At 35.2% G+C, this 14,016-nt stretch overlaps 1 protein-coding gene across 1 annotated transcript in view; it reads right to left on the reverse strand.

Moving 5' to 3' along the window:
- Positions 1-2,299: 2,299 nt before the first annotated feature.
- The window catches only part of LOC134659251 (U-scoloptoxin(01)-Cw1a-like), a 187,458-nt gene continuing 175,741 nt past the window's right edge, over positions 2,300-14,016 (reverse strand). Inside the window, exons 2-5 of the mRNA XM_063514894.1 lie at positions 6,566-6,671; positions 4,525-4,656; positions 3,830-3,940; positions 2,300-2,416 (exon numbers count right to left, since the gene is read on the reverse strand). Coding sequence (XP_063370964.1) covers positions 2,327-2,416; positions 3,830-3,940; positions 4,525-4,656; positions 6,566-6,652 — 420 coding nt within the window. The 5' untranslated portion in view covers positions 6,653-6,671 and the 3' untranslated portion in view covers positions 2,300-2,326. The remainder of the gene's footprint in view (positions 2,417-3,829; positions 3,941-4,524; positions 4,657-6,565; positions 6,672-14,016) is intronic.

Genomic DNA, 14,016 nt, shown 5'->3' on the forward strand with positions numbered 1-14,016 from the left:
TCGAAAATCCATCAACTTTTAGGTTATTTCTACTCAGAATCACGAGGGCTATCGATTAAAAAGAAAAAATGTGTCCCAAAAAATGACAGTTTTGTAACGCATTTTCACATTTTGTATGAACCGTTACAAAACTGACACCCAAAATTTGTATGAAAAATTGAGACACTTTTTTCTTTGTCTCATTTAATAGTACTCGTGATTCTGAGTCTAAATATCCGAAAAGTTGATGGTTTTTCGAAAAAAGTAAAAGGTACCATTTTTTCTGTAAACTCCCAAATATATAAAAGCGGAATATATATAATAAATACTCTGGCAAACTAATTTTGTCAATAGAAAAAGGCATGAAATGTCAATCTGTATGAGATGTCGACAACTCCACACAACGTGCCTGCATTTTTCTAATTGGCTAACTTTTTCTACAAAATGGGCTTGGCAGACTATAAGTTATCAAGGCTCATTTGTTAGATTATTATATCGAAGGAAAAACGGAAAAAGTAAAATGGCTTCTGGTATGCTTCGGTAGCTGAATTGGTTAAGAGCAATCGGTGTTTCTTAAAGTCGAAAGTTCGAGTCTTGCCCGAAGCAGTGATTTTTTTTCCATTTATCTTTTAATACATAATAAACCTTTGTCGTATCGTTCGCAGACGCGACTGCTTGATAAAAATTTGTTTGATGTTAGATTTAAATTAACAATAAAGCGTTGGTTTAAGTTCTATACATATACAACTATATTAAAGTTCAAGTTCAAGTTCTATACTAAAACATGTATTAATGTAAGATTAGATCGAAATGTTGAAAGACAAATCAATAGATAGTAAATTGAATTATAGAATTTAAGATAAGATAGTGTTTGAAAGTAGTAAAAGCATGCAGTAATATACGTGTATATTAATTCATGACAATTTTAATTCATAATCTGAAACTAAATAGTTAGGTATTTGTGCCTAACTTGATATTAAGCTAAAATATTAGAAATACATATTAATATATTAATATGACTAAATAGAAGACATTCCGTCAAAAGAGAAATAATTCAATTGATTGGAGATCAGATTAATCGGTCAAATCAGATACATTTTATATTTATAAACATTAAACAATAATTAGTTATTATATTCCTATAAATTCGATACATTCATGGTAACTTTCTGGTATAAAACTAGTTTCTATTAAAGTAACACTTAAATTAGGTAACTTTATACTTTTTTGTATTATTATTTATTTTGTAACATGATATATTATATTTTTGAACTGTAATCACAGTAAGTAAGATTACCCCCTATAGTTCGTTTTTTTTTTGCATTTGATAAAAGGTAAATAAACTTGACGTGTCTTTTTTATTGAAACAGTGTAGGAATAGATAAGAATTGTCTATTATTTTGCATTTTAACATAAAATCATTAGGGCAAAAAACAGTTCCATTTTTTTTTTCCAGATTGTCACATTTTTGCGTTAACTTCTTACTTATGTGTGACGTGTCGGAAAGTTAATTTTTGATAAGTACAAAAAATCCTGACATTTTTAATTTAAAAAGAGTTTTGAGAAAAAAAGTGTTTTGTACAGGAACATTGGAAATAGATCAAATAATGAATAGGGATTAGTTTAGGGCGTCCGCTAGATGGCTGGATTGCACGGAGCGGGTGAGCGGGTTAACGAAAAAGCAACGCTAACTGAACCCCTAGTGTAAATTTAATTCGATGTCGCGACGAGCGTTCGCGTTAGCTTTGTGTCTATTTTTGTATGGGAATTTGAACAGCGCGCCAAGCGCGACGTTTTGGAAACTCAAAATCCCATACAAAATGACACTTACACAAACGCGTACGTCCGGTACGTCACGTCACGCTATCGAATTAAATTTATACTAGGGGTAGCAGGCGGCCTAGCCAAGGTGACAATCGCTTGCGCTTCGCCATCGAATCGATTTGTATCTCTCTATCACTCTTCCATATTAGTGCGACAGTGACAGTTGCGTATCGTTCGCTACGTAGCGTTAGCGATTGGCATGTTGTCTATGGGGCCGCGGACGCGAGCGGCGGATTTTACCTACAGCCGTATTCGAACAATAAGATACATACGTCAAATATTAGATATTGAAACGATATGGATCGGATATATCAGTGTCAAAAGTGACGTTTTTGTTTGAATAAACGTGACTTTTGACACTTGTTTGACACTGACATATCCGATCCATATCGTTTCAATATCTAATATTTGAAGTATCTTATTGTTTAAATACGGCTGCTATACAGTGTGCGCCCGCGCCATCTAGCGGACGCCCGCTCCGTGCACCCGCGCCATCTAGCGGACACCCTTATAAAATATGTATCTACTTTTTCCCGTTAATGTAGTTCCCAGTTTCGTCCTTGTATAGATCCTCGTTGATGCCGTAGTAACTCTGCGAGTTCGGGCAATCCGTCTGAAAAATGTTAATTTTATAAGTTAAAAGTGGTACATGAATAATCAAAAAAAGTTTGAGAATATACACGTGACGAGCCCCGTGAGGGATGCGTTCATAAAGTTAACTTTTAGGTAAATACTAACCACACGAAACATATGCTATACTGTTCCTGTAGTCATTTAGTCATTTTAGTAATTTATTCAATATTGCATTGTCATGTACATAATAAGGTGTTACAATTTAAGAGGCCAGTTCATGACACCCTGTAAGGGCACACAATAGTAGGTACTTATATTTACAGTTATATAGGACTTTATACGATTCTATCAGGTTATATAATATAATCATTTAAAGTTACCAATTATTTAATAAAATAGCATCTACATAGTCACATAAATTAATTCAGGATTATAATGTCAATAAACAAATTGGAATATTAAATAGTTAATGGAATTATTTTGTCAAAATATAGTATAGTTTATTTTCCGGACGTCTTTTCTAATCGTATAGGTATTAAGTACCCCGTAAGGAAACTATTGTTACATACTAATGTTCTGGCTTTTTATTGTGAATTTCATAATTTAAAAATTATTTAATTTTAATACCATTCCAATTAGCTGACCAAGGGCGGGTTTAAATTCAGCAAGCTGTACCCGCACCTTTTTCATTACTTACACAATTTGTTGCACAATGTTTAGATAAATACTTACCTACTTACTCCACATACCTAAGATGGACTAATTACCTACCTAACCCTTATATTATACCTAAGAACTGAAGTAAAAAGTAATGAAATAAATGCATTTGTATTTGTAAAAGGGTCATTTTTCAGATTTATGCCTTCGTCTAAACTCCGTCAAGCCATTCTAAATGTATGAAAAGTTTGACGGAGTTGAGTCCGACAGCAGTCGTAAAAGTGCACATTTGCGAATTCTGGATGGTTTTATCCGTTTTATTTTTATATACAGCTGCTAAAAGTATTGAAAAGGCCCCATTATCAAAATTTTACTGAAAATAAGGATTGGCTAAACTAGGTATCTAATCTACCGTAGCGAACCTTAAGTCCATCGTTGAAGCTCAACGACTTCGTCCAAGTAAAATAAAACAATAATAAAGAGATATTTATAAATTCACAATAAGTAAGTAAAATATGTTTTAAAGTAAATAATAGAAAATACCCCAACTTCGCCTAATATTGTTTTTATTATAAAAAATATACTAACACTATTCCAAATCCTTAATTTTAATCAAGTACTAAACGCCCATGATACAAGTTATCATGATTTAATGCTAGTTAAGGCGAAGTTATACCTATGTACTAAAGGTGAATTTAAATATGTTTTGAATGTTCTGCAACATAGATAACGGGGTTTGTTTATAAAACACCTTACCTGAACTTTGACGATAAAATATTATCTTATCTTATCTTACCTTGTAGTCCCAGTCGCACACCCTTAGCCGCTGGTTGAACACAGTGCCAGGCGCGCAGACGAACGAGTATTGCAGATTGCCACCGATGCTTGGCACGCACCAGTGCCATACCTGACAATTACATGTATGTGTATTAACAGACAGCCTTTTTTGGATAGCTAGAGCCTAGGTACTAATGTACAGTCACCACACGGGATTTTTATGCTTTAGGATTCTGGCTAAATTGGAAATTCTATAGCGTAAGTATTGAACAACCAATTTATCTAGGACCCTAAATGGTGCAACAATCGCGGAGCGAGATGGTACATTGATCCATAAAAAAAACTTTTACTGTCAAATTTATCTTCCTTTCCTTCGTGATCAATGTTTCAACACAAATGATCGAATGCGTCTAACTTTACTCGCAATATACGAGTATTCCCCATCATGTACTTTGGACATTTCCAATAAAAAATACACAAAACAAAAACAAAACTACACGTTTACGATCTCAATGTCATTGCTATTAAGAAACTCACAGGCGCTATGTTTTTTCTACATAACTCTGAAAGTGCACAGTGCTCATACAATGTTAGTGCTTGAAAATACTATGCACTATTACGACTTAATATTAGTATGACTCAAGACAGTTTAAATTCGACAGTTCGCAGTATTTGCCTCGATAAAAGTATCAGGCGTTAATTTTCACTAGTTACCTGGCAATTAGTTTGCGGATCCGCGTAGTACCCGGGCAGCTTGTCATCGCACGTGAAGAGCAAGTTTTTGGGCACTTCGTTGTATACACCGGACGGGTAGTCTTCGTTTTGGACGAAGCCTTGGTCGTCTTGCTGTTGAAATACAATTATAATTCATTGTAACATGTGAATTAGAAACTGTTTAGAGAATTTTCAGACACTTTTAGTGACTCATCATTATTGTCAATCAGAATAAACAAAAGGATAACGTGATCAGACAGTTTCAATTTTACTTTTGAGGTACGGAACGTCCCAAAATGTTATTTCGGGAACCTCACGTTTTCATATGCATTTTTTTTTCGATTACTACCTCTATGTACGTGACGCACCGAAATGTTTGATACCAAAGAGTTATACCCGCTGTTTTATTGCATATTTCAAAAAAAGCCAATAATTATGGTAAATAAAAAGGCAGATTTATATCCAAAAAAACACGAGACGCGTTTTTTTTTGTAAGATAGGTACATGCCGTGTTTGCCTGTAATTGGGTGAATACTCTAGCAATATTATTTTATAACTTGTTAAGTATGTGTATAAGTATTTTTTGTATTGCACCTGTTGGCGAACCTAATAAATAAATAAATAAAATATTAGGTATTAAGGAATTACAGCATATTATAGCGGTGTCAAGATCATAAACGTAGCAAAAATCATAATCATACTACCATTTCATCGCATTACTATCACATAAACAACAAATAAAACAAAGATAAAAACTAATTATCACAATGCCCATGACATGAATTACAAACCTACTCGAAAAAACTAAAAATTACCGCAAACAATCGCTTCCCACATCCATCAGCAATTTACCTATAATCATAACCAGATAATTATCAGATAATAAGAGAATCGGATTATTCAAATGGATAATTAAACAGTTATTAGGATGACTGGTTATCCTAGTGTTATGATTAGAATCTAGGATAAGTAATTGCGATCGTAATTTACGTTTAGTTGCAGAAATTTACATTAATGACGTGATAACGTCTTATAAATCGATGAACACCGGTAGCATGCACGAAAAAGTGTCACGTTGTGGACAGATCTCCATGGTAACGTTGTAGACAGATCTCCATGGTAACGTATAAAAGTATGGAATTTTTCTTTTTTTTTTTACGTTATCACGTAAAATTATCGTCCGTAAAGCGACTTACCAGACAACCATATTTTTTTTAAGAAATTTAATTTTGTCACGGTTTTTTAAACAGGCATTTTGCCAACTGTATTTTTTTTTCATTCAGTGTATCATTGCTCGCACTTTTCTATATAGGTAGGCCGCGTTCTCACTATCTCGGAACGACAATAATCGTACCGTCATATATGTGAATACCTTCGTTTAAATCATAGAGAAATATAAGTAAAGAAAGAGTGGTGGTTCCGCTACTTGACGTTAGATGTCGACTACGAAATAACTTGCGTTTGGTAAGAAAACTGGTGTATGAAGTTATCACTCTTTCTTTATTTATATTTCTCTATGGTTTAAATATACAAGCCACGTTTAACTATCTGTCGTTACGACTGAGTGGGAAAGCAGCCTTAGATGACGTTCAGATGTCAACCGTTACTTGAAACCCCTAAGCACATCACTGTTAGTACTCGAGTTATATTAATACCATTTAGAGGGAAACTCACTAGATGGTATTTAAATCAATAAAGAAGAAAAACTCAATGACATTGTTCGATCAGGTCACGTGATCTGTCGCGAGTTTAATATTTTTTCCCCACCTCAAAAAGTGCACAGCGCCGCTAAAGAAGTTTTTACTTCAAAAATATTGCCAAAAAAACGAAAACTTACAGTCTAAGTACAGTATTGACTATTGACTAACATTCACGTACCTACAAACCAGCATAATATTAACAATTTTTTCTTTTAGTACATAGACAATGGGTACCAGTCTCAGGTTTTGCTAGATTGGTGGTATTATCCAGCCCTGATTTTCAGACTGATCCAGTTGGTCGGAAAGCGTTTGAAAGTTAAGAACTAGTACTTAGTACTTACAGCCAAAGACGTGTCTAGGATGTACATTAACACAGCCAACACTCCGACGGAGTGGAGCCGGACTCCGCATAACCTGAGAGGGGACATCTTGTGACGAACTTAGAATACCTGGAAACAAATAAAATGTAACATTAATTATTCGCTCTTACCACAGAATAAATAATAGTACTAGGTACAGAAGATTCACTCCGTAACAAAGCGTCTATTACAACAGACATGACCGCTAGGTGGTGCAAGCGCGAGCAGGCAACCGTTCCGTAGCGGTGCGCGGCAACTACTTAACTATGGCTAGACACCAAAAGTGGTGTGGGCCGCATGTTCTTGTAGCGAATCGCGGAGTGAGCCACGCCTGCTCTTACATAAGTAAGAACACGACGCGGTACAATTATTTTTGGTCATAATTTTTCGGGGTATTTTAGCCGTTACTTGCTACTCGTATCTTACGTTTAGTGGCAAATCTCCCAATGGCCAGCCACACTCACCCCGCAACCACACTTATCCAGATCTACCTTATATTGTTACGCAGGTTGCATAATTGGAAATATAGGTACATAGTAGGAAACACAAGGTACTTAAATCGAAGTCCGACCAATCGATAATAGACAAAAACGTGGTCACATAACGTTGCACGATAATTATATCGAATACAAAGTTACATTCGATCAAAAACTGCACAATACTAATTACACTAATTATACCTATTCCATTCAGAAATTAAAACTCAAGCCAATTCTGGCTTTATCCCGTTGTGTTAAAACTTCTTGTCAATTTCAAGAGCCGCAGAATTATATTGCTATTTACTTCATTGATATTGCGCTTGGGAAATCAAATTCCAAGCCAAAATAAATCTTATTAGAGTGGGTTAAGGATATCATTTGGTTATTAGGGTGGTAACATTAAGTTGGGAATTTTATGAACATATTGAACTTAACGATTTATTGAAGGAATGAATTGCTATGTGATTTGACCTGATTAGTTAAGGAAGTTGTTTTAATTAAATTTCGATAAAACAATGTTGGGACCCACGAAACTGAATGAGACCCACGGAACACCATAATAGGGATTATGACACATGTTGAATTTTATAACAAAATCTAGTAAAATAGATAGCAAATAAGCAATTTATCACAATATTGTGGATATTAAAAATATATATGGAAAGAATACAAAAATACAGCACCTGAAAGTTTCAAAATTTAAGTTTATTTCTAACTTTCAAAAACGAAATAAGTAAGGATCGATTCCTCACACTTTATCCAAAAAAATATTGTATAGCAACTATATACATAAACGCAATATTTCACGGACAAAAACGCAATTTTCTTGTTTTGTCCATACTACAAGATGGGATCTCAGTGACCTTGACGTCAGGTTCACTTATCCTTTTGTGAGGGGCGTTTCGCGAGTGAAGTGCGACTGTCGGACTTTGACTATAATTTCTGACTTTTGTGTTGCTTTAATGCAATCGGTCTCATATAGACATTTGATCCTAAAAACAAACCCGATCGATTGATACCATAAATGAAAATTAGTCATGTAGCCTACAAACAGCAGTCCGAGTCGAGGCATCCACCATCGAGTGGAGGAAACGAGTTGAGGCACTTGCGAAAATCGAAACATAGCTATCTGCCTCTTTATCGCTCGAATATGCAAGAATGATAGAGAAGTTAGATAAAGAAATTTCAACTCTCTCGTTTACGGTAGACCCTCAGACAGTGGGGAGACACTCCTGACTTCGGGCAAACTCGGCTCCGTTCGGCTCAGCATTGCTCCGAGCAATTATTAGGGTTAACACAACACTGACGTCCCTTTGGGTGCACGACCACAGATAAGATAATGACTTGAATTTTGACAACCCTACATAGCCGAAAGGGATAGTGCCATAACTTAGAAAGGGATATCATGATTCGACCCTGAATCGCTGTCAAACTTCGGTTTTGTAGGAAGTGTACTTTCTGTACGGTAGTACTATTACTTATTCTGTGGCTCAGATTGTGAGTGATGTGGTAGTGGCGCCCCCTACGCAGAGTTTGGCGTAATATTCCCTATTATTACTGTAGAATGTACATGCGTGTTTCGACACAATTGAGAATATTAATGTAAGAATGTAATCGATACATTTCATTAAATGCATATTTGTATTATTTCTGCAAATGAAATACTAACTACTAATGGCAATTATCAATCGTCAGTCGCAATTACTAATTTTCTTCCTGAATTGACTACGAATTTTGTGGCTTTCTCGTATCAAATATTGATTTAGTAATCTTCGCATGTTATGAGTTACCCGCAATTTTTAATAGTGCCTAAAAAACACTTATTTCTTTAAAGTGGTGTTTCCCAACATGTTATGTAACTTTTTTCCTCGAAATTTAAATCCGAGTAACAATGCACTATTTTTTTGTGTCGTTGGTGTCGTTTATATATTTCTGTAAAGTGTCATTCTATGGAACTTGCTAACTGTGTGAAAAAAAGTCACTAGTAAATTCATGATGAGAGACAATTTCAATATGGCGGTCTGTTTACATAGTTAGCAAGTTCCATAGAATGACACTTTACCGCACTATTAGATATCATATCATACCCTAGCATTTCGGTAGAAAAAGATAATTACCACTACTTATGAGGTTAGAAAAAATATAATTTTCAAAAAACGGGGTAGGTACTTTTACTGTACAATTTTTTGTATGTCATGTAAGTATGTATTTAAAATAATTTTCACAAATACAATGGTACCTATAGTTTGTCAAAGGACTGTCTCATTTCAAACATAGAGAGAATCATACTATCTTTGTCTTACACTAGTACTAGCACCCAAAAGAAAAGGATGAGTATAGTTTGTTTTGTTCTTATTTACTGACAAATTGGTTTGACCAACTATAGTTGATCTCTTACTACCCACAAACATCATATTTCATCTGATTTGTCTTATATACAGACTATAATGTATTGCCATTGAATCAACTATGAGTATGACATACAGACGGACAAGAAACCGATAAATGCGTCAGCAAAAACTGGCCATGCAGCGCAACGATCGTTTGTTTCCTTTGTGGGAAACGTACGGACAGCAGAACATATATAAATAATCAATTCTTTTAAAACAATAATTAAAAAAATAGTTTGTGAAATACTTTGCTAAGTTTGGGTCATGGTACAAGGCATAACAACAAGGAATATTTAAATACAATATTGCTTTTGTACTATGTATATGACACCGTAAGATTGTGAACCCGTTAGTTTACAATCTAACGTAAAGTGTCATTTTATGGAACTTGCTAACTATGTAAACAAAAGTCACTAGTAAATTGGCATTCAGTGACAATTTTAATATGGTGGTTTGTTTAGATACATAGTTAGCAAGTTCCATAGAATGACACTTTAGGTTAGGTTAGGTTAGTTTTTAATCTCCCTACCGTCAGTTTATAATTTAATTAGCGAGATCTATAACGAGTGTTTACAATTTTACGGTGACATACATGACATAGGTACACAATGTGTCTGTAGGTAGGCATGACTACCATAGTTCTTAAATAATTTGAAATATAGTGTTTTTTTTTAATTTTTATCATTTTAGGAATCGAGACAGGGGTAAAATAGGGAACTCTAATTTACATGTAGAAATATATAGAATAAATATAAATAATCTTTAACTTAAGCTTTTGCGCTTAATTTAATTTTCTGATTCAAAACTCGGTAGGTACTTAAGTGTACTGATAAATCGGATTACTTGTAAGTACTTATATTACTAAATGCAGACATGACCTTGCAATAAAAGTATAACAAATGCTGCGTTTCGAAGGCATATTAACACTCATTATTTTCAAGAAGAGCAAGAAGATGGTGTAATACCATTGACGTATAATATCTAAGGACGGGCTAATGGGGCACTAAACATCGTACTAGTTCCGCGGTGCTACCCACGAATTCCAGCCAATTGTGCAGTTTAACGCGACTAGTTGCGACCAATAGCGCGCGTAATGCGAACTCGTCAATCAATCGCGCGCGTGATGCGTAGGTACTCGTAAAATTGTGACCTTATGTGCCTTAACCTTTTAACCGCCGTAGACTGATATATATTAAGATATACAAAATCGGGCTCATTTCGCCGCTGTCTGATATATAAGACAAAACTTCGTCGTCGACACGAGCACGCTCGATGACGTATTCTATGGCGGTTAAAAGGTTAAATAATCATATTTAAGGCACTGAATAGTTAGGTAGGTATTTCATTTAGAACGAAGACGACTATGTATAAATATACTACATCCTATTGTTTTAACCCTCGACGCAAAAAGAAAGGCGTCACAACGTTGTCAGTATATACGTTGGTATGTAGCATCATAGCTCCCAAAGGATGAACCGATTTTAGAGCGGCTTTTTGATATTCCAGGGGGCTTGATGACAATCCAAGATGACAATCATACATCGGCAAACGTGAAATGAACAGAAAAATGTACAGGTATATGACAGATGCCACGGAAAGCCACAAGCTATTTGACTATTAGGGTCAGGGGGCCGATTTTTGAATTTCGATCGCTCGATTTCGGCACTCGAAAATCGGTGGAAAACGCGAAATGCTGATTTTTGAAATACGTGGATAGAAATTGGGAATCTATTGGTATTGACCACTCGTTTTCAATTCTTTTAGTAGAATTTAAATGCTTATTAGTAGAGATATTATTGAAAGAAATACACGAAATCGAGGGGTCGAATTTCAAAAATCGGTCCCCAGGTTATCTAACTATTTCGCCAAAAAACAAATGATACCTCATTCATCAACATAGGTTTAGCATTTTCGATGCTACCGTGATACACACGACAGAAACTTAGGTACATACTAGTAATACTACATAGATGGTTAAAATCATAACATAATTTAGGTCCATGGGGTCCCAGTCCCAACGCACATAAATTGTTCGCAGAAATCGCGAAGCGTCTGGTTGACGTAACTGGTGACCGAAGAGCTGGCGGCTACCTCGCACAACGTATTCAGCATTGCGATACAGCGAGGAAATGTCGCCAGCATCCTTGGTACAATACCTCAAGGGCCTATTTTAGATTTAAGCTAGTTTTTAATTTCTTTTAGTAATACCACTGTATATATCTTGTTTGTAAATAAATGATTATTATTTCATCATTTTTTAATCATCGCCATAGTCACATAAAAATAGGGCCCCTAAATAGAATGACATTGACACAAAATTAACACATTGCCAAATTGTGTGATTTGTGAGAACTCACCTATCTCTAAATCATAACATAAAATATAATAATTGCATTGTGCTTGCGTTTCTGTCGCTACTTCCCACGGGCCCTTGATGGGAAGTGTTGATTTGTTCATTGGGGTTCCTTGGTTTATTTAGTGAGATAAAATAATAATGATAATTATCAAAACACGATTTAGACCGTGCGTAATTAATAAAGAGCAAAAAGTGGTTTTTGTAAAGACTTAAAAAATTTGACCAATGTCTTAAAAAATCCTTAATTTTCTTTACAGGCACGACACATTTTAATAACGTAGAACCTGTGCGTTAACAATAAGTTTTTGGCAAAAATTCCATTTTTGATACAAGCTTTTATCGCTGACTGTACTTTTCTTACGACAGACAACTAAATAGGTACTCATCCAGACAATTCTAAAAACCCCAAACACAGTTAGGTTGCGTTGTTTTATCACAGAGTTCCTATGGCCACCTCCTGTCTCCATCATCAGATCAGCTCGATGGTACCATAATATTGCATTGTCACCCGACTTACATGTGTATGCAAAATTTCAGCTCAATCGGAAACGGGAAGTAGATCAAATTTAACTTGCAAGATTCCATTACATAGTTACATACAGGTCGACATCAGGTATATAAAGCTTGTTAAAAACCATTTAAATTTGCGCTTTATTAATAGTTTAACTTGCTTATAAATGGAAATGGACTTTCGCACTTACATATTTGTTAGAACGTGAGTGCCATGGTGACAAATGTTAAAGAGCCGGCCATCTTAGCTCTACAGGCCTCGTAGCCAACATGCCAATCGCTTACGCTCCGTAGCGATCGAAACGCAACTGTCACTGTCGCACTAATATGGAAGAGCGATAGAGAGACACAAAGCGATTCGATGGCGAAGCGATAGCGATTGTCACCTTGGCTAGGTCGCCAGGACCGGGATAAGTGGTATACACGAAGAGAGGCCTATGCTCATCAGCGGGACTGGAGGTTAAATTATGATGATGATAATGCTATAAACCAAACCAAGACAAAGTAACAATTAACTGTTTAAACCTTAACCACAATATATCTGTGTCGACACATGTCGCCATTGTGGCTTTATATTAGTTTCCTTGTTTGTGAAATTAGGTATGCTGGTGTTTGGTAATGGTAAGATGATACGCAGATTGCAGGTAGACTTTCGACAGGATTAGGGCATTTGAAATTAATGAAATAAATGTCATTTATGTATACTATAGTAGTTTATGCAACAGTGATATAATAAGGGTTCTTAAAATTCAAGGGTCGAAGTTACAAAACGAGACGTAGTCGAGTTTTGTAAAAAAAGACCCGAGAATTTTAAGAACCAATTATGAGCTGTTGCATACATTACTTTTTCTATGACAGCTTCAGCAAAAAAAAAAAAAAAAAAGAAAAAAAAAAAAGTTATTATTAAAAAAGAGTTATTATTAAAAAAAAGAGTTATTATTAAAAAAAAAGAGTTATTATTTAAAAAAAATTGAGTTATTATTTAAAAAAAAAAGAGTTATTATTTAAAAAAAAAAGAGTTATTATTGTAAATGAAAACATACCTCTTTCAATCAAGATGATCGGAACTTGTATCTTTAAAAAAAATAAAGCAGTTGTATTATACTCATAAGATGACTGCTTGCAGTCATCTTATGAGCCTATAGACAAAGCATTCAAATGACATTGCTTTAGATATCACTGTCAGTCATTTAATTGACACAAGTGCTGGAGTAGAAAAAACATATATTCACATTCACGCCTCGCGTCACAAATCTGACGGTTTCTATGCTGCCCCATATTACCCATATAGTTTATGCACGCTCCTTCATCTCATCTCATTTTCTTTGCGTTATTTCTGGGGTCCGCTAGTTTTTACGAAAGCGACTGCCATCTGACCTTCCAACTCAGACGGTAAACTAGGCTTGGGATTAGTCCGGTTTCCTCACGATGTTTTCCTTCACCGAAAAGCAACTGGTAAATATCAAATGATATTTCGTACATAAATTCCGAAAACTCATTGGTACGAGCTGGGGTTTGAACCCGCAACCTCCGGATTGCAAGTCGCACGCTCTTACCGCTAGGCCACCAGGCTGCCATGTCTTATAAGGTATAATACAGATTTCTGCAGTTTAGCTGTCATAAGCTGGCATAGATCTTTTTTTGTGGAGCGCCCCCAAAAATTATATCAAATACATTTACGAGCATATTAGAATTATG

This window comes from Cydia amplana, chromosome 24 (assembly GCF_948474715.1).
Source record: "Cydia amplana chromosome 24, ilCydAmpl1.1, whole genome shotgun sequence".
In the NCBI taxonomy this organism is placed as follows: domain Eukaryota; kingdom Metazoa; phylum Arthropoda; class Insecta; order Lepidoptera; family Tortricidae; genus Cydia; species Cydia amplana.